Source organism: Carcharhinus amblyrhynchos, chromosome 26 (genome assembly GCF_965287045.1).
Source record: "Carcharhinus amblyrhynchos chromosome 26, sCarAmb.v2.hapA, whole genome shotgun sequence".
NCBI lineage: Eukaryota > Metazoa > Chordata > Chondrichthyes > Carcharhiniformes > Carcharhinidae > Carcharhinus > Carcharhinus amblyrhynchos.
In genome coordinates this window covers 31,866,371-31,887,359 of record NC_137349.1, presented here as the reverse complement: position 1 = coordinate 31,887,359, position 20,989 = coordinate 31,866,371, and the positions used below count along the sequence as shown (strand labels likewise).

Below are 20,989 nucleotides of genomic sequence, written 5' to 3'. Positions count from 1 at the left end.
CCAACACTATTAACAACAGGAGATTGCAGTTTAATCTACATGTTGACTGAACTACATTGCCCTTAATTTCCTCGTTTAGACCTTTATTTCAAAGCTTGCTGCGTCTCCAGTTCGAAGAAGAGTAATTTGTGTTCCGTCAATTCCTATCAGCATCAATTTTAAAAACCCGGTATCAGTGGCCCTTTCTAATCCGATGTGCTCTAAGTAGAAAGACCTAAAATATTTCCACCTTTCTTCATGGTTCTTGGAAGAGAGCCCAGAACTTTTAGTTGCTTTCTTTGCACTTTTCCCAGATCATCGATATGTTTAATTACAGAGACCGAAACCAGGCCCAGTATCCCCTGTATAGTTTAGGTGCATTAGAAAGCTAATATTGTGTCTGATATCTGATTATAATTTCAAAAATGTTATTCACCTCATTAAATTGCAGCTTACTGTTGCTAGAGTTTCCTTTTTCTTTGTAATTTGTCTCCACTATGAAGGTGCTGGGTGTTGGGGGTGTTGAATTTGGATAGGGGCAGCAATGGAAAAGAGGTAGTATTGCATCTGTGGCCTGTTACATGTCCTGCCCGATTGATTTCAATGGAACTGAATGAGGGGAGTGTTGAATAACAGTTGGCAAATGTGATTCCATTTGATTTGTGCCTCCTTCCCTGTTAGTTTCCAACCCGGTTGACTCTTACAGGGGTAGGGTGCTATATTGTTGGATGCTAGATGGGGAGGCAATGATGGCCTAGTGGTATTATCTCTAGACTAAAAACCCAGAAACACAGCTAATGTTTTGGCGACCTGGGTTTGATTACCACCACGGCAGATGGTGGAATTTGAATTCCATTTTGAACCATTGTCAATTGTTGGAAAAACTCATCTGATTCACTAATGTCCTTTAGGGAAGGAAATCTGCCGTCTTCACCTGGTCTGGCCTACATGTGACTCCAGAGCCACAGCAATGGGGTTGACTCTTAATTGCCCTCCAAGAGCCAGCCAACCAACACCTACATCCCATGAATGAATAAAAAAAAGTTGTACTTCCCAGAAGGGAAAATGTTTTGTTGTGTGAGCCTGAACATTTGAGAGTGAGAGTCTTACAGCACAGAAACTGGCCATTCGGCCCACCGTGTCTATGCCGACCATCAAATATCAATCTATTTTCTAAATTCCATTTACCAGCACTTGGTCCAGGCCTGACTATGCCCTGGCAATTTAAGTGTTTGTCCTGATGCCTCCACCACCCTCTTGGGCAGCACGTTCCATATTTCCACCACTCTCTGTGTGAAAAAAGTTGAGTGCTGGCAGGGTATTTGACTGCGGCAAGATTACCATCAAACCTAAATTTACTCTCAAACAAAACTTCCCTACAGGGCTAGGGGAAGCCATCAGAAAGCAAACTCTTCATCTATCATGAGCTCAGGCATATTCAGATTGACCTTTGAAGTCTTATCCTGTCTGTGATCAACAAACAACATGGATCAGAATCGGTATCTCCCTGATATTGTCATCAAACTGAGGCGGACAATATTCGTTCAACCAGTGAGTGGAGCCCGAAGTAACTTCTCATTTGCTTGCAAAGCCTCATCATTTGCAAACTCATGCAATGCATTTCTTACCGTTACAACACGCAAGTGTGTAATCGTCCTAGATTTTTCTGCGTGCTACTTGGTGATAACCCACATAATTTTGTTTCATCTGCAAAGTTAGCCGGCTTATTAGTAAATATTTCTCAACCAAATCATTTGTGGAGATTAGCTCGGATTTGGAATTGCTCCCAGAGGCACTTTGCCACTTATCTCTCTCCAACCAGAAAATGGCATATCCCATTTTTGTCTCTTCCCCCTTCTAACCACTTTTCTGTTCAATTTCCTATTTCACCTTCAGTTCCACACACCTTAGCTTTCTACGCAGCAGTGCTGTAGAACCATAGAAATATTACAGTACAGAAAGAGGCCATTCAGCCCTTCACTGGTCAACAAAGGGGAAAAAGAAAGTAACCGTTTCATTTTAATCCCATTTTTCCGCATCTGAACCAAAGCCTTGCAGATTACAGCTCTTCAGATACAAATCCAAGTACCATTTAAATGATGTGGAGATGCCAGATTTGGACTGGGGTGGGCACAGTAAGCAGTCTCACAGCACCAGGTTAAAGTCCAACAGGTTTATTTGGAATCACGAACTTTTGGAGCCCTACTCCTTCATCAGGTGATGAAGTAAATCATCTGATTTACAGAGCAGCGCTCTGAAAGCTCGTGATTCCAAATAACCTGATATTGCGAGGCCTTTAAAATGAGTTGAGTGTTTCAGTCTCAACCACCCTTCCAGGCAGGAAATTCCAGATGCCCGGCACCCTCTGGGTGGAAAAGCTTTTCCTCATGTCCCCTTTAATCCTTCTACCAATTACCTTAAATCTCTGCTTCTGGTAATTAACCCCTCAGTGAGGGGAAACAGGTCTTTCCTCTCTAGCTAATCTGGGCCCCTCAAAATTTTGTATACCTCAATTAGTTACTCCTTAACCTTCTCTTTTCTAAGGAAAAGAACCCTAGCCTCCCCAGTCTCTCTGCATAACTGCAATTTTCAAGCCCTGGCAACATGCTTGCTGGCGCCGGCTTTTGAGAAGTCCAAATAAACAAAGGTTTTGGTGTCCCATTACCAAGTGGCTTCAATGCATTTTTTACAAAATTGCAACTTAAATTTATACAGCACCTCTAACATAATGGAACACAGCATCATAGAATCCTACAGTGCAGTAAGAGGCCATTCAGCCCATCGAGTTTGCACCAGCCACAATCCCACCCAGGCCCTATCATAAGAACATAAGAAATAGGAGCAGGAGTAGGCCATCTAGCCCTTTGAGACTGCCCCGCCATTCAATAAGATCATGGCTGATCTGAAGTGGATCAGTTCCACTTTCCCGCTTTCTCCCCATAACCCTTAATTCCCTTGTCTATCAGAAATCTATATACCTGTGACTTAAATATATTCGCCGAGGTAGCCTCCACCACTTCAATGGGCAGAGAATTCCAGAGATTAACCACTCTTTGACTGAAAAAGTTCCTCCTCAACTCTGTTCTAAACTGCCCCCCCGCCCCTTATTTTGAGGCTGTGCCCTCTAGTTCTGTTTTCCTTTCTAAGCAGAAAGAATCTCTCTACCTTTATCCTATCTAGCCCCTTCATTATCTTGTAAGTCTCTATAAGATCCCCCCTCAGCCTTCTAAACTCTAATGAGTACAGGCCCAGTCTATTCAATCTCTCCTCATAGCTAACCCCCTCATCTCCAGTATCAGCCTGGTGAACCTTCTCTGTACTCTCTCCAAGGCCAATATATCCTTTCGCAAATGCGGCGACCAAAACTGCATACAGTACTCCAGTTGCGGCCTCACCAGTGCCTTGTACAGTTGCAGCAAGACCTCCCTGCTTTTATATTCTATCCCTCTCGCTATAAAGGCCAACATCCCATTCGCCTTCTTGATCACCTGCTGCACCTGCAGACTGAGTTTTTGCGATTCGTGCACAAGGACCCCCAGGTCCCTCTGCACAGTAGAATGCTGCAGCTTTTCACCCTTTAAATATCCCCATATATTTACCCACTAATCCCTCTAACCTATGCATCCCGGGACACCAAGGAGCAATTTAGCATGGCCAATCAACCTAGCCCACACATCTTTGGACTGTGGGAGGAAACCGGAGCACCCGGAGGAAATCCACGCAGACACAGGGAGAATGTGCAAACTCAACACAGACATCCCATGGCACTTCATGGGAGCGTTATAACAAAGTCTCACACAGTGTCACATAACGAGATAATGAAAAACTGAGTCAAAGAGGCAGATATTAAGGAGAGACTTAAAGAAGGAAAGTGAGGTCGAATGGTGGTATGATGAAGGGAGGGTATTTCAGAGCTTGGGGCCTCGGCACAGACATTGATGGTGGAATGATTATAATTGGGAATGCACAAGAATACAGAATTAGTTGAGGGCGAGGCCATGGAGGGACTTGAAATCAAGATATAGCTTGACTGTGAGCCAGTCTAGGTCAGCGAGCACATGGGTGAGGGGAATGGGATTTGCTGCGGATGAAGATACGAGCAGCTGTAGTTTAGGTAACCACAATTTTACACAAGGTAGGCTGTGGGAGACCAGTCAGGCATGAAGAAGCAAAGAAAAGATTTGCAGTGATGGTGTATGAGAAACCTAGGAGAAAGGCCTAGGGGTATTTCAGAAAAGCCCATACAAGGGCTTGCTATGAATTCTTCCCATTCCAGCACCCATTTTGATGTGTCTAGGGCAGTGGATAGAGGAGAGCCGGTGGATGTGGTCTTTCTTGATTTTCAGAAGGCGTTTGACAAGGTACCTCACAAGAGGTTATTGCAGAAGGTCAGGGGACATGGAGTTGGGGGTAGGGTGTTAGCGTGGATAGAGGACTGGTTGTCAAATAGGAGGCAGAGAGTGGGGGTCAATGGGTGCTATTCGGATTGGCGGATGGTGACTAGTGGAGTGCCCCAGGGGTAGGTGCTGGGGCCTCGGCTATTTACCATTTATATAGATGATCTGGAGGAGGGAACCGAGTGTATGGTGTCGAAATTTGCTGATGACACCAAGATTGGTGGAACAGCAAATTGTGCGGAGGGTGTGGAGAGTCTACAGAAGGATCTAGATAGGCTGGGCGAATGGGCCAGGAACTGGCAAATGGAATTTAATGTTGGCAAGTGCGAGGTGGTCCACTTTGGTAGGAATAATGGTAGGAAGGATTATTACTTACATGGAGAAAAACTGCAGCATGCGACGGTGCAGAGGGACCTCGGGGTCCTTGTGCATGAGTCGCAAAAACCCAGCTTGCAGGTGCAGCAGGTGGTCAGGAAGGCGAATGGGATGCTGGCCTTCATAGCGAGGGGGATTGAATATAAAAGTAGGGAGGTCTTGCTGCGGCTGTATAGGGCATTGGTGAGGCCGCAGCTGGAGTACTGTGTGCAGTTTTGGGCGCCGTACTTACGCAAGGATATTTTGGCCTTGGAGGGAGTGCAGAGGAGGTTTACTAGGCTGATACCGGAGTTGAGGGGGTTGAGCTATGAGGAGAGGCTGAATAAACTAGGCTTGTACTCGTTAGAGTTTAGAAGAATGAGGGGAGATCTCATTGAGACGTATAAGATGATGAATGGGATGGATAGGATAGAGGTGGAGAGACTCTTCCCGCTCAGAAAGGATAGTAGGACTAGGGGGCACAGCCTCAAGATAAAGGGGGGGCGGTTTAGAACGGAGTTGAGGAGGAACTTCTTCACTCAAAGGGTGGTGAATCTCTGGAATTCTCTGTCCGTTGAAGTGGTGGAGGCTACCTTGCTAAATATTTTTAAGACGCGGGTTGATGGGTTTTTGATAAGAGAGGGGATTAAGGGTTATGGGGAGAGGGCGGGAATGTGGAACTGAGCCACGACAGATCAGCCATGATCTTATTGAATGGCGGGGCAGGCTCGAAGGGCTAGATGGCCTACTCCTGCTCCTATTTCTTATGTTCTTATGTTCATGGCGACGTGAATCAAATGGGTCTTGTATCCAGGTAGAAATAGTATCCTCTAGACTCCGCTCCCCAACTTCATTCTATCTTGGAATTACACAGGCAGTTCAAAGTACAGCTGTTTATAGAATCTGACATTCCTCATACCTCCCTGTGAAACTTGGAGACTAAGGTCTTAATTTACCTCCCAAAGCATGTGCACAGTGAAATGTCCCAGTTTACCACACTGTCTGAGATAAACTGGCCCCAGGCAACTTGGCTTTCACTTGGGGTGGGGGAAGGGGGTGGTAGACAGAGAAAGGGAGAGAGTGGGATGAAGTCAGCTTTGCCAACCCAGAAAGCAGAAGGGATGTGGAGGGAGGCAGCTCTCCATGGGGGTTCAAGCCTTGGGTGTAGAATTAAAGAAGACCCTATAAGGAGAGCCTGCTATGATACAGGAGGTAGAGGATAGAGTTGCAGTTGGACTGGTGGGACGGGGAAGGGGGAGGACACATTGATTAGAGGAGTCAAGTAAGCACTAAATAATAGTTGTCCAATTGATTGCTGACACTGGAGGTGATGGCGCAATGTTGCTTTCTGATACAAAAATGTAGAGATTACTATTACTTGTTCACATTTAATGAAGGATTGCATCGACTATATTAAGGAGGGAAAAACTTCCACAGGATGTAGCCACAGAAATAGCAGCATTGGTGTTGCTCATGACACTCCTTCGAATCAGCATCGAAGCACAATGCTTCAGTGGGTGACTGACAGCACATGCAGAACCTTTTCCCTTCCAGCTACTCTCTTTCCACCCTCATTCTCATTGAGTGCGGCCATGCAATGGAGCCTTTGCCATGGCCATCACACTGCCGACTGTCATGGTAGACCACTGGCGACTCAAAGCGAGCTGGCCGGCTGGGTGGTTTGTGCCCGAGGGTACACCATGCCAGATGCCAGACCTGCCTGCATTCGTTACAGCCTCTTTCCCCTTCACCAAGTCCCCAACACTGAGCATTTGTTGGACAAGAGGATCCATAACACCAGGGAAACAGCCTGAGCTGAGAGGCTACATGCGATTCGAGATGTTGAGGGGGCAGCCACGGATGTAGTGATGGGGCCAGTACAGCTCGTGGTCAGAGATGGAGAATCACCTGTAGCAGGTGCTAAAGGCAGTGATAGAGGCACTTTGGAATGTGGTGGTAACGGTGGAGATGAACCTGTTAGTTCAGTGAGCGGAAGGGGACAGATCAGGAGAAGAGACAAGGGTAATTCCATAAGTCAAAACTAGATAATGGTCTGTAAATTGTAGGAAGGAGGGAAAGTAAGAGATGGCACCACGTTGAAAGACAAAGACAAAGAACAACCCAGCACGGGAAACAGGCCCTTCGGCCCAACGAGCCCGCGCCGCCGCATCGCCCTACACCTATTCTACCCTGAGGTCTTAGGAAGGAGTGTGTTGGAGTAGGTGAATGTGGAATGAATTCAATGTTGGTAAAGATGGGGGTTGGGGTGAAAAACTGTAAGACAATGCGTTCTGTACTTGAGTGGAATAAGGGAGGAGGTTTCATTAGAGTAATAACTATAATACTATAATATATATTACATATACTATGGCGTGGATTTTCTCTGGGTGCTCCAATTTAGAACATAGAAAACTACAGCACAAACAGACCCTTCAGCCCACAAGTTGCGCTGATTATATCTCTACCTACTAGGCCTATCTATAAACCTCAATCCCATTAAATCCCATGTACTCATCCAGAAGTCTCTTAAAAGACCCTAACGAGTTCGCCTCCACCACCACTGACGGCAGCCGATTCAACTCACTCACCATCCTCTCAGTGAAAAACTTATCCCAGACATATCCTCTGTACCCACTCCCCAGCATCTTAAACCTATGTCCTCTCGTAGTGACCATTTCAGCCCTGGGAAATAGCCTCTGAGAATCCACCCGATCTACACCTCTCAACATCTTATGAACCTCTACCAGGTAAATTTCTGTGTGATCTCTGAGTTACTGAGCTCATAAAACCTCCGGCTGAAGGAGCCTTTTCTGAAATGAGCTCCTGAAGGTCAGTAATAACTTGGGTGTGCTGAACCCTTATATGGGTGGCACGGTGGCACAGTGGTTAGCACTACTGACTCACAGCGCCAGGGACCCGGGTTTGATTCCTGGCCTCGGGTCTCTGTCTGTGCAGAGTTTGCATGTTCCCCCCGTGTCTGCGTGGGTTTTCTCTGGTTTCCTCCGACATTCCAAGGTGTGCAGGTTCAGTGGACTGGTCATGCTAAATTGCCCCTTGCTGTCTGGGGAATTAGCAGGATAAATACATGGGGCTACAGGGATAGGTTGTGGATGGGATTGTTGTCAGTGCAGGCTCAATGGGCTGAATGGCCTTCTTCGGCACTGTAGGGATTCTGTAATATATACAATACACAAAATGAGGGAAGAAAGGCTGCAATGTAGAGATAGAGAACAGAAACTAAAATGCAGAAGCTATTGAACTGGGTTACAGATCTTTCCTTCCCTCTGCTATTTACTTATCACTTTGTGATTAATGACTGACATCTTCCTGAGTGTAGGAATCGAATAAAGTTAGACTTACTTCTCCGGACTGTAGGCATCAAAATGTTCCAGAAATAGGCTCCGATTGACAAAGTTTGTACTTGCAGTTGGTCTAATGAGGAATTTGAGAATAATTCCAGTTTCTGAGCCAAGGAATACCACTGTGTAATTCTTAAAGGGACCAGCTTCTGTATCCACCACTATCTTGTTCAATCGATCCCTAGATATTAAAGAAAGACATTAATTACACTGCAGTAGAGATAAAGATTTCTGGGAATACCTAATAAAATGGACACTTGTGCCTCAATTCCACCTGTAAAACGACAGATATTGTTCCTGAAGTTACAGCATCAAATTTTGGCCATTGTCAAATGATGCAACATTCTCATCAACACTGCATGGAATTTTGCAGAACCTTCAAACAAATCTATTTCCATCGAGAACTATGTTTCATGTTATTTTGCAAGCTTACCTGTGTATGTGTGTATCTGTGCGTGTGTGTATGTATGAGTGTATGTGCCTGTGTGCTTGTGTACGTATGCATGTGCATGTGTGTATGTATGTGTCTTTGTGTGTAAGTATGTATGTGTATGTAAGTGTGTGTGTACATCTGTGAGTGTGTGTCTGTCTATGTGTCTGTGTGTCAGTTTATCTGTGTATGTTTGTGTGTAAATATATGTACATCTATGTGTGTGTATGTCTGTGTGTATTTGTGTGTCTGTCTGTTGCCAGTTTATCTGTATGTCTGTGTGTGTGTAAGTATGTGTGTGTATGTAAATATGTGTGCATGTCTGAGTATTTATGTGTATCTATCTATGTGTCAGTTTATCTGTGTGTGTGTCTGTGTATGTCTCTGTGTGTGTGTCTGTGTGTGCATCTGTGTATCTCTGTGTATGTGTGTGTGTCTGTGTGTATCTGTGTATGTGTATCTGTGTGTGTGTGTGATCTAAACAGATTTAGAAATTATTCAATATATTTAATACAATGGGTGGGATTTTCCTCTCCCTCCCTCCTCTTTGTGACAGTGAGAGGTGGCACGCTGTTCGCTGGCGGCAGGATCTTATGGTCCCGCCATTGTCCACATCCCTCGCTACCAGGAAAGCCATGGCAAGTGTGCGCCATTGGCAGGACTGTAAAATCCCACCGGTGTAAACAGCAGCCAGATTTTAGCAAGTGTCTTTCCTTTGAATCCAAAGTTGCCTAACAACTAACTACTGATACCAACTTACTAGGAGCATTTTATCCTTACTGAAGATGAGGAATATTGTTTGTAAGTTGCTGCTTTGTTTTCTGCTGAGCTAATTGCTGCTGTATGTTATTCACCAAATCACTCATAAGGGATTGGGTGAACATGTTGTGGGCTTATTTATTAAGACTAGGCACAATTATTGATGGGTACAACGCTTGAAGACATCAGAGCTGTGTGTGCTGTGTTCTGCTCAAAGCAAAAATGAGATGAAGAGGGGATCAAATGACGCACTTCCCTTCAAGTGATGTCATATTGCTGTACCTTAAAGGCATATTACAGGCATGGCCTCTGGTCGCGACACAGGACAGTATTCCTGGATCTGAGTTCTGAATACTCCAGCAGCAGCCTGCACAAGGATCTACAGAACATTCCAGGAGCATGAGGAGTTTGGAGGCCTTTCGCGTCTTTATAAAATCATCTGATCTGAGAAGATGAGAGGATGATTTCTGGCAGAGTAAACATTCAGGCCAGTGTAATATTCCAAAACACTGTGCCTCTTTCCACAGTTTGGATGGCAAATGCACCATTCAACATTGAGTACTAATGAAGGGCCAGGGCCCATGTTGCAGAATACCCACAGGATTGGAAAATGCGGCAGAAAAGCTGAGATAAAAGGAGAAGGAACAGTGCCCAAACTTAAATATTTAAAGCCTGCGGGTTGTTGGAGGAGGGCCATTTCTGAGTTGCTGTGAAGAATCAGTTAGATTAGGAGGAGCTGGAATGAACTCAACACAAGGAAGACAGATGAAGGTATCGGAGCGTGCACCAGAGAACAAAAGAAATTTGAAGAAATGTGTCTTTACTTCCCAGTTTTGGCAGAGCATATAAATGATTGACGTTCCTGCCTGAAAATAGGTTAAAGGGTAACAAATCTGAAGATGGGAAACCATGGTTTAAAAGACCTGTGTTTTTGAAGGATAAGTATGGATTTTTTAAAAAATAAGATGTTAGAATATAAAAGTTTGTTACTTTTCAGGAACTGTAATCAATAGGAAAGGCGAGTGTGAGATATTTAATCCAGACTCGGGTATCTGGACTTTGGAGGTGCTGTTTCCTGTATCCACACTAGGGGTCAGTATTACAATCTTCTGATAACGTATTTTTCTCTAGACTTCCTGAATGTTACAGCTCTCAAAAAACAGACAATGCTCTGCTTACCTGCCAGCACCTCTATGGACCTGCTTAGAATAGACAATTCACAGATACTGCTGTGCAATCATGTGCTGTATTGATTATCGAGTGAGGTTTCTCTCAAGGGGGGAGAATTACTTTTACAACTTTTACTCGTGGTGAGGTGTCACCCTGTTCTTTACAGTCACACACACATCTTGCAAACCCCAGGACATGACACAAAACAACGCCAGCCTCCATTTTATGTGGCACCTTGAGCCTGAAACACAATCCCACTGTGTCTCAGAGACAGGCGTGGAGGCAGAAGGAGCGGTTAGATGGTGGGACCTAAAGTATGGTTCAAGGGGAATGGCTTTTGAGGTGGGGAATATAGGTTTTTAGTAGGACTCAGGAGTGGAGGCTGTTTAAATCAACGGAAGGAGTTAAAGGATGAGGATTTGAAACAAAAATGCAATCTGAAGAGCTACTGCAGGTCAGCAAGGGTTGAGTTAATGGACATAGTGCGAGACATGATATCCATAGAATTCTTATAGAGTCACAGATGTTTACAACATGGAAAAAGGCCCTTCCGTCCAACTTGTTCATGCCATCCTTTTTTTAAACCCCTAAGCTAGTCCCAATTGCCCGCGTTTGGCCCATATCCCTCTATATTCTTCGTACCCATGTAACTATGTAAATGCTTTTTAAAAGACAAAATTGTACTCGCCTCTACTACTATCTCTGGCAGTGTGTTCCAGACACTCACCACCCTCTATGTGAAAAAATTGCCTCGCTGGACCCTTTTGTATCTTGCCTCTCTCGCCTTAAACCTATGCCCTCTAGTTTTAGACTCCCCTACCTTTGGGAAAAGATATTGACTATCCACCTTGTCCGTGCCCCTCCTTATTTAAAGATCTCTATAAGATCTCTATAAGATCTTTAAATAGAGAGATCACCCCTCAGCTTCCCACTCTCCAGAGAAAGAAGTCCCAGTCTATCCAGCCTCTCCTTATAACTCAACCATCAAATCCGGGTAGCATTGTGGCAAATCTCTCCTTATAGCACAGAAGGAGGCTATTCAGTCCATCAAGCCTGTACCGGCAACAATCCCACCCAGGCCCTATCCCTGTAACCCCACATATTGACCTTAATGCTCAGGGGCAATTTAGCATGGCTAATCCACCTAACCTGAACATCTTTGGCGTGTGGGAGGGAGCTGGAGCACCCAGAAGAAACCCATGCAGTCACAGAGATAACGTGCAAACTCCACATAGACAGTCGCCCAAGGCCAGAATTGAACCCATGTCCCTGGCACTGTGAAGCAGCAGTGCTAACCATTGTGTCACTGTACTGCCCATATTGCTAACCAACAACAGATAAACTGAAGCTGATGGAGGGTGGAGGATTGGAAACCAGTCAGGAGAGCGTCAGAGCAGCCACGCTCAGCAATGACAAAAGCCTCAATGTTTCTACAATGAAATAGTGGAATGGTTTTGGAGCTGAACATAAGTGGTCTCTCTAATGGAGGGATGTGGAGTCTGTAACTCAGTCCAGGGTTGGACAGGTTGCTGCAACGTGGTTCCATCAGAGATAGTGTCCAGGAGAATGGATGGAATCAGTAGCAGCTTTTATATTACAATGAGTTGAACCAGTGGAAGTTTAAATACATCTAACTCTGAATGCCAGGTAAGCAAAGTGACTGTATAGAATGGGCGAGTAATGTGATCAAGATGTGGACCTGGATATCATTGCTGTTTTTGTTGGTTCAAAGTTGGCAGATCATGTCACCATGTCTCTCAGGAAATTAGGGGATAGGCGGAGCGGGCAAGAAAATGGAGCTGAGGCTCAAGATCAGCAATGGTCGTATTGAATAGTGGAGCAGCCTCAACTGGTCACACAGAATCCCTAGAGTGTAGAAGGAGGCCATTTGGCCCATCGAGTCTTGACCTGACTCTTTGAAAGAGCATTATACCAGGGTTACCCACTGTGCTATGGTCTACTCCTGCTGCTATTTCTTGTGTTCTTGCAAGTGGAAATTTTGAAGAACATTAGACCCCAGTCAGCACCGTCTGTGACAGCGACACAATGACTGATCAGCTTAATTCTTATTCATTCTCCATATGTAGGCATTGCTAGCATGTGCTGCCTGTTCAGTTCAGTAGCTTGCTCAGATATGTGATCACATAAGTAGATTTATTTCAATGAAGTATAGCAATGAGCCAGTTTTGCCAGTACTAACATTTTATTTCCATATTTAATCTGCCATGGTAGAATTCGAACTCCTGTTCTCTGAGTTATTAGTTCAGGCCTCCAGATTACAAGTTCAGGAACTCAATACTCTAAGCCACCGTACTTGTGTATATTCAACTATTCCAGAGAATATGTGGGCTGATTAGGCAGAAAGAAATGTGTAGGCCACTGCGTCCTGTGTCCAGTGTATTTAAAAGCGCTAACGCCACAGTGACTGGAACTGCCTTACTCTAGTGGGAGCACTGTAACACAGGATTAACACCAGTGAGATAGTGCCAAAACCTCTGTTAGACAAGGGAGAGACAGAGACATATTTGCAGGTTTGTACTCTGGCCTACTGTGGGCAAATGGAAACCAGCTGCTATTTTTCAGTCTGCAGTCAGATGGTCCTCTGCTCACCCATGACGGCTAATGCTTTCGCAGTGATAACATGCCCAGTAACTTGGAGTCATAAGTGCAGCTCCGAAATAACTGTGTTTCCCTGCTTCACTGTTTACAGGGCAGATTATGGAGCGGCAGCAGCTCAGCGCACTCCCTCAATAAAAAGATTTCTGCTATAAAAATGAACATTTTTATAAGCATAGAACAAAGAGACTGGATGGGGGAGCATTTGACAGATACATCACAGAAAGCATCCTTTTCTGGTTGTATCACAGCTTGGTATAGCTCCTGCTCTGACCAAGACTGCAAGAAACTACAAAGGGTTGTGAATGTAGCCCAGTCCGTCACTCAAAACAGCCTCCCGTCCAATGACTCTGCCTACACTTCCCATTGCCTCAGAAATGCAGCCAGCATAATTAAGGATCCCACGCACCCCGGACATATTCTCTTCCACCTTCTTCCATCGGGAAAAAGATAGAAAAGCCTGAGGTCATGTGCCAACCGACTCAAGAACAGCTTCTTCCCTATTGCTGTCAGACTTTTGAATAGACCTACTATAGATTAAGTTGATCTTTCTCTATACCCTAGCTATGACTGTAACGCCATATTCTGCACTCTCTCCATTCCTTCTCCCCACTAACTCTATGAACAGTATGTTTTGTCTGTATAGTGCTTGTTCAAAGAGACTGTTTTTAAGGAGAGGGAACCCCAGAGGCACAGGGGTTCAGGCAGGGATTTCTAGAGCTTTGGGCCTATATCTGAAGGCACCACCAGTGATGGAGTGATTGAAATCTTCTCAATTAACATCCTTGGGATGGGAATACTGCAGGGCAAATTTTACCATCCCGCCCGCCATGGGAATGGGAGCAGACAAGGGGTAGACAATGGAAAGGTCCGTTAACCTTGTGCGGGATTTTCCGGATTCGGGCGAGCAAGGCTGGAAAATCACGTCCTGGGTCTTGCTGTAAAGAAAAATAAAGGACAAGTTCCCCCCCCACCCCAGCAGATGGCTTCACAGTTAAACAAAATCCAATGCCAGCACATAAGACCCATTAAGACCTAGGTCTCAGTCACTTTCCAATGGTCAAAGATCCCAACTCTATATCACACAGTGACGTGACTTGGAAATACTGTGAATCTACAGTCAGCAGGACATAAGAACATAAACATAAGAAATAGGAGCAGGAGTAGGCCATCTGGCCCTTCGAGCCTGCCCCGCCATTCAATAAGATCATGGCTGATCTGTCGTGGCTCAGTTCCACATTCCCGCCCTCTCCCCGTAACCCTTAATCCCCTCTCTTATCAAAAACCCATCAACCCACGTCTTAAAAATATTTAGCGAGGTAGCCTCCACCACTTCAACGGACAGAGAATTCCAGAGATTCACCACCCTTTGAGTGAAGAAGTTCTTCCTCAACTCCGTTCTAAACCGCCCCCCCTTTATCTTGAGGCTGTGCCCCCTAGTCCTACTGTCCTTTCTGAGCGGGAAGAGTCTCTCCACCTCTATCCTATCCATCCCATTCATCATCTTATACGTCTCAATGAGATCTCCCCTCATTCTTCTAAACTCTAACGAGTACAAGCCTAGTTTATTCAGCCTCTCCTCATAGCTCAACCCCCTCAACTCTGGCATCAGCCTAGTAAACCTCCTCTGCACTCCCTCCAAGGCCAAAATATCCTTGCGTAAGTACGGCGCCCAAAACTGCACACAGTACTCCAGCTGCGGCCTCACCAATGCCCTATACAGCCGCAGCAAGACCTCCCTACTTTTATATTCAATCCCCCTCGCTATGAAGGCCAGCATCCCATTTGCCTTCCTGACCACCTGCTGCACCTGCAAGCTGGGTTTTTGCGACTCATGCACAAGGACCCCGAGGTCCCTCTGCACCGTCGCCTGCTGCAGTTTTTCTCCATGTAAGTAATAATCCTTCCTACCATTATTCCTACCAAAGTGGACCACCTCGCACTTGCCAACATTAAATTCCATTTGCCAGTTCCTGGCCCATTCGCCCAGCCTATCTAGATCCTTCTGCAGACTCTCCACACCCTCCGCGCAATTTGCCGTTCCCCCAATCTTGGTGTCATCAGCAAATTTCAACACCCTACACTCGGTTCCCTCCTCCAGATCATCTATATAAATGGTAAATAGCTGAGGCCCCAGCACCGACCCCTGAGGCACTCCACTAGTCACCAAGGACTGCAGTGTAAATACTGTGTGTCTTCAAACCCAGGTGTTCAAATACTGCAGCCCATGCTGACAATTCTACTTACATTTGCTGCATCCTTTGGGACAGGGAGAAGATTCTTCTGTTGAGCTGGTTACTGATGGCTGAGATACATATTAGACAGATTATGTTTTATGTTGGAAGGGGAAAGAGGATAGCAGGTGCAGAGAATGATGGCACAAATGATACTGAATATAGGATCTCAAACTGAAACCTCGATTTAGTCCAGGCAATGGCCAAGTGGTATTATTGCTAGACTATTAATCAAGAAACTCAGCTAATGACTGGGGACCCGAGTTCAAATCCAGCCAGGGCAGGTGGTGGAATTTGAATTCAAATAAAAAAAACTAGAGTTAAGAATCTACTGATGGCCATGAAATCATTGTCGATTGTCAGGAAAAACCCATCTGGTTCACTCATGCCATTTGGGGAAGGAAATCTGCTGTCCTTACCTGGTCTGGCTGACATGTGACTCCAAAGCCATGGCAATATGGCTGACTCTCAACTGCCCTCCAAGGGTGACTAGGGATGGGCAATAAATGCTGGCCCAGCCAACAATGTCCCATGAATGACTAATAAAGGTTAATGCACAGTGCCAATTTGGTAAAGGAATTGAAGTGTGCTGTTGGATTTGACTTGATTTATTATTATCACATGTATTGGTATACAGTGAAAAGCATTATTTCTTGCGTGTTATACAGACAAAACATACCAATCATAGAGTACATAGGGGAGAAGGAGAGCAGAATGTAGTGTTACAGTTATAACTGGGGTATAGAGAGAGATCCACTTAATATAAAGTAGGGGAATTCAGAAGTCTGATGGTAGCAGGGAAGAAACTATTCTTGAATCGGTTGGTATGTGATCAAAGACTTTTGTACCTTTTTCCTGACGGAAGAAGGTGGAAGAGAGAATGTCCACAATGCGTGGGGTACTTGATTATGCTGGCTGCTTCTCCAAAGTAGCAGGAAGTATAGACAGACACAACAGTTGGAAGTTGCCTTTGGGAATTATGGATTGCTTTCGGCTTGCAATACTCATGTGACCTATGATATTCTTTATTTATAAAGGCTCGAGGATGGGAGCCATTTTATCCACCAATTGGAACATGGTGGCAGTGACGTCCAGCTAAAACAGAGTGGATTTTAATAGCTGGAAGAGAGCCTGCTATTCTTAAAAACAGAGAATAAATAAAACTTCACTTTGCAACTTTGTGCAGGACACTGGCTGCTGTGTGAGTATGTCTTTGAATATTCCACTACTGGCTCCTATGGATATGAAGGGAGATTTGGAAATTCTTTCAGTCACAATGGCGTAATTATGAAATTGCCACACAGTTAAACAAGAAACCTGAACATATGAGAATAGAAAATCTTGTTATCAGTGCTGGGGAAGGAGTGCTACTCGCTGTCTGACACCTTAGACCTCACTGAGGAGCAGAAAGGCCAGTCTTGTGACATTTTAGAGACAGGAAGACATACCTTGAACCCGTTACTGATGTTACGTATGGATGCTACATGTTCAATACCAGAGATCAGGAGGATGGGGAAAATATTGATCATTATGTCACATCTAGCTGAATCTTGTGAGCTTTGATCTGTTCAGAGATAGGATTGTCTTAAGCAGAAGAGGTCCTACCATAGGTACATGTCTGCTGACAGAGGAGAAGCTTACTCTCAAGAAAGTCACTGACATGTGCATAATTTTGGAAGTGGTAAATCATCAGCTGAAGATTGGCGAACTGACAAGGTTGTGCAGTCTGCTGAGAGGCAACTCAGATGATGCAGAAGAGGAAGAACTACTTATGGAAGAGCCAGCAGGGAGGTCAAGGTCAGAATACTGGACGTAAATGTTGTGGAAGATGTCACACAAAAGAAAAGGAAGCATGTTCAGCATAGGGGAAGCAGTGTTCTAACTGCAAGAAGCTGAATCACTCTGCGTGTAAGTATTTTGAGTAAAAGGACAAAAGCAAACTTGTAAAGATTGATGCTGGAAAGATATCAGACAATGATTCTGAAGTATTGCTCTAAGTTGACAATGACTTTGACAAGGCACTCTCAGTCCTGGAACAGTTTGGTACCCTCAAGTGTCAAGAAAAAGAAACAGTTTGTGACTATTGGAAGATGACTACAGAAGGAGAACATCAAGTTAATGTGAAGTGTCAGGTAGACACTGGTGCAACTTGCAACATCATGGGCTTTACACACTCTGTGTGAAGTTGCTCAAGATGGTGACCTGAAAATAAAGGTCAAGTTGAGGCTAAGTGATGGACTGGGCACACTCCAAGAGGACAAACTAGACAGACAGTCCAATGCAAGAGGAAGAAAGAAAATATGCAGTCCCACCTGATAGACACTAAAATAGAATGGATTGCACAGTGAGGCAGTGGTTAGCACTGCTGCCTCACAACACCAGGATCCCTGGGTTTGATTCCCAGCTTGGATCACTGCCTGTGCGGAGTTTGTATGTTCTCCCTGTGTCTGCGTGAGTTTCCTTCGGGTGCTCTGATTTTCTCTGAAAGACGTGCTGATTGGGTGCATTGGTCAGGCTAAATTCTCCCTCAGTGTACCCGAACAGGTGCTGGAGTGTGGCGACTAGGGGATTTTCACAGTAACTTCATTGCAGTGTTAATGTAAACCTGCTTGTGACACTAATAAATAAATTTTTAAAAAAGGAAACCCTCGTCTCAACTGCCACAAGTCAAAAGCTTGGACTGGTAACCCATCCGAGGACCAGACAAGGTTCGCAGTAATTCACACGGCACAAAGCCATTGACTGACGAACAAATCCTGAAGAATTACAAAGATGTTTCCATGGCTCTTGGATGTCTTTCTGACAAAAATCACCTTGACGACAATGAGAGTGTGAGACGAATTCCACATCTTCCGAGGGGAGTTCCAGCTGACCTCGAGTCTAGCTTGAAAGACACGATGGAGGAACTTGAAACCATTGGAGAAATCAGGAAAGCGACAACTCCTACAGTCTCGATTAGCAGAATGGTTTCAGAGAGAAGGGAGTGGAAAAGCTGACAGTGTGCATAGATCCAAAAGACCTCAATAAAACGTTGAAGAATCCTCACTATCCCAATTCTGCCACAACTTTCCAAGGCATAGGTTTTGGATACCAGGCTCGATGTGAAGGATGGACACTAGTAAGTGAAGTTGGATGAAAGCATGAGTGTTTGGACTACATTCTGGATGCCATTTGGGACATATAGTTGGTTGTGCATGCTGTTTGGCATTTTTACCACCTTGGGTGAGTATCAATGCAGACTGCATGAGGTCAGCAGTGATCCTCCAGGAGTGGATATGATGCTGAAAGATCTGCTAGTACATGAACATGATGGAAGAAACCATCGCAGACCATGATCAGAATCTAGTGAGACGACTAGACAGAGCTTACCTGATGAACCTGAAACTTATTAAGAATAAACTGAAGGTTATAGTAACTCCAGGAGTTGGCTATAAAGGAACAGTGCTTTATTGCACAAAATAAAGTAAAACAAAACTGTGGTGAACACAAACAGGTTCCAGCTGGGACAATGCAATTATAGACCCGCTCAGGGGTCTGCTTCATACAAGGCTTGGTATACGTTAGTTAATTACCAATCCCCAGGGAGCTCATATTCAGCGAGTCCTACAGGAAAGTCAATCAGTCATTCCACATGCAAGTCCTGGGAGTTATCACAAAGATCAAGTACACAGGTCATGTTCAGATGGCAAAAGAACTTCATCCTGATGAAATACGAGCTGTAGCAGAGATGCAACCAACGGATGTGAAGGCAATGTAACAATTTGTTGGACTTGTGAACTAACTAACAAGGCTCTTGCCCAGCTTGTCATCAGTATGCAAACCTCGACACATGTTCACTACAAAATATGTTCAGGATTCGCTACTCTAATGTTAATGACGAAGTCGCCCTGCAGTGTGATGCCAGACTAACAGGACTTGCAGGAACCCTCATGTGGCAAGGATACCCAGCTGTGTTTGCATCTAAGGCATTAACACAAAACGAATGGGTGGAATTTATTTTGAGGAGCGGAGGCAGCCCGCAATTGGGCAGGTCACACCGCTGTCAACAGGGTTTCCTGTTATTGGCACCCTCCATCACCGGGGAATCCGTGGCAGGGCCTTGCCATCAGTGGGACTGGAAGATCTCACTTGTTGTGTATGTGGTGGCTGTCTCTTTAAGACAGTATAGTAGAAGTCACCTGACTTGAGGGACCAATGGAAGGAGAGAATGAGTGATGAGGGTAGAGTCCTATCTCAAGCAGAATCATCCATGTAATAAGCAAGTACAGACTGGAGCACTGCCCCGGGGCAGCCTTCATGCTGCATAAACCTCCTGTATCACGTTTCTATTATCAATAAGTATCTTACGTTCCTAACAATGTCACAAACTGCTTCTTGAGGCTAGAAAGCCTCAACACAACATACTGGCAACAAGGATGGGAATCTATTGAATGGCACAGCCTCCCTGTGAGTATCTGGTTTAACTAAAGTTGGAAAGGAGGGATACTGCTTGACTTAGCAAACAGACGTAGCGAAACTTGTTGAGCCAGTGCTTGGCCTGGAGGGGCAGTTGAAACACTGAACCCGGTGTTACTGGCAAGTAAAGAGATCTTGAAAGATATTTTCTGAAATCTTGAAATTTTGAGTTCTTGAAAGATTTTTAAAAAAAAAAATTGGAATGAAGAGCGGTTAGAATCAGGAGCGAGGAAAAGGAAATTAGGAAGAGAAAGGATAGGAGATATCTTTTTACAAAAGAAAGATATAGCCAGCTAAAAGAAAGATTTGTTTCAGACTCAAAAAAGATAAATCTGGAAGAAATTTTTTTTTGAAGAAGATATTGGCCGCAGTTGAAAAGTTCTGAAGTAAAAAAGGAGAAAAATGAAAGTCTCAGGAACTGAAAAACTTATGTGAAAAGTGTGGAAAAGTGAAGAGATTTGTAGTCCTCTCAATCTGAACAAAGCCTTTTTTTTTAATTCATTCGTGGGACATGGGCATCACTGGCTGGCCAGCATTTATTGCCCGTCCCTAGTTCAGAGTCAACCACATTGCTGTGGCTCTAGAGTCACATGTAGGCCAGACCAGGTAAGAACAGCAGACTTCCTTTCTTAAAGGATATCAGTGAACCAGATGGGTTTTTCCAACAATCAACAATGGTTTCACGGTCATCAGTAGATTTTTAGTTCCAGATTTTTTTTATTGAATTCAAATTCCACCATCTGCTGTGGCGGGATTCGAACCCGGGTCCCCAGAACCTTAGCTAAGTTTCTGGATTAATAGTCTAGCAATAATACCACTAGGCCATTGCGTCCTTTGTAAAGCCAGCAGGGAACCATCCCTGCACTAAGGGGTGCAGTATTGTCTGAAAATATTCAGATGAAGGCAGTCCTTTGAAAAAGAAAATACGTTAAAAAGTTAAAAGAAAATAATGGTTCTGAAACGGACAGCTCCCACTGTGGTGGGATTAACAGAAAGAATGTCACATCACACTCTTCAGCCAAGAAAATTAAAAGCTGCACAAATTCTTGTAAAAATCCTCCACCAAAGAGAAGTTAACAATCCAAAAAAAGCATCCACGAAGGAGGAGCTTCTTGGTAGCTTCCTGTAAAAACCACAACAGTGTGGGAAAAGCACAGAGAGAACGATAAACTGCCCCTATGGCAGTTAAAGAACATAAGAACATAAGAACATAAGAAATAGGAGCAGGAGTAGGCC

At 44.6% G+C, this 20,989-nt stretch overlaps 1 protein-coding gene across 1 annotated transcript in view; it reads right to left on the bottom strand.

Annotated features, from left to right (window-relative positions):
• Nucleotides 1-20,989, bottom strand: part of sema6bb (sema domain, transmembrane domain (TM), and cytoplasmic domain, (semaphorin) 6Bb) — a 588,988-nt gene that overhangs the window by 30,391 nt on the left and 537,608 nt on the right. Inside the window, exon 14 of the mRNA XM_080212572.1 lies at nt 8,091-8,270. Coding sequence (XP_080068698.1) covers nt 8,091-8,270 — 180 coding nt within the window. The remainder of the gene's footprint in view (nt 1-8,090; nt 8,271-20,989) is intronic.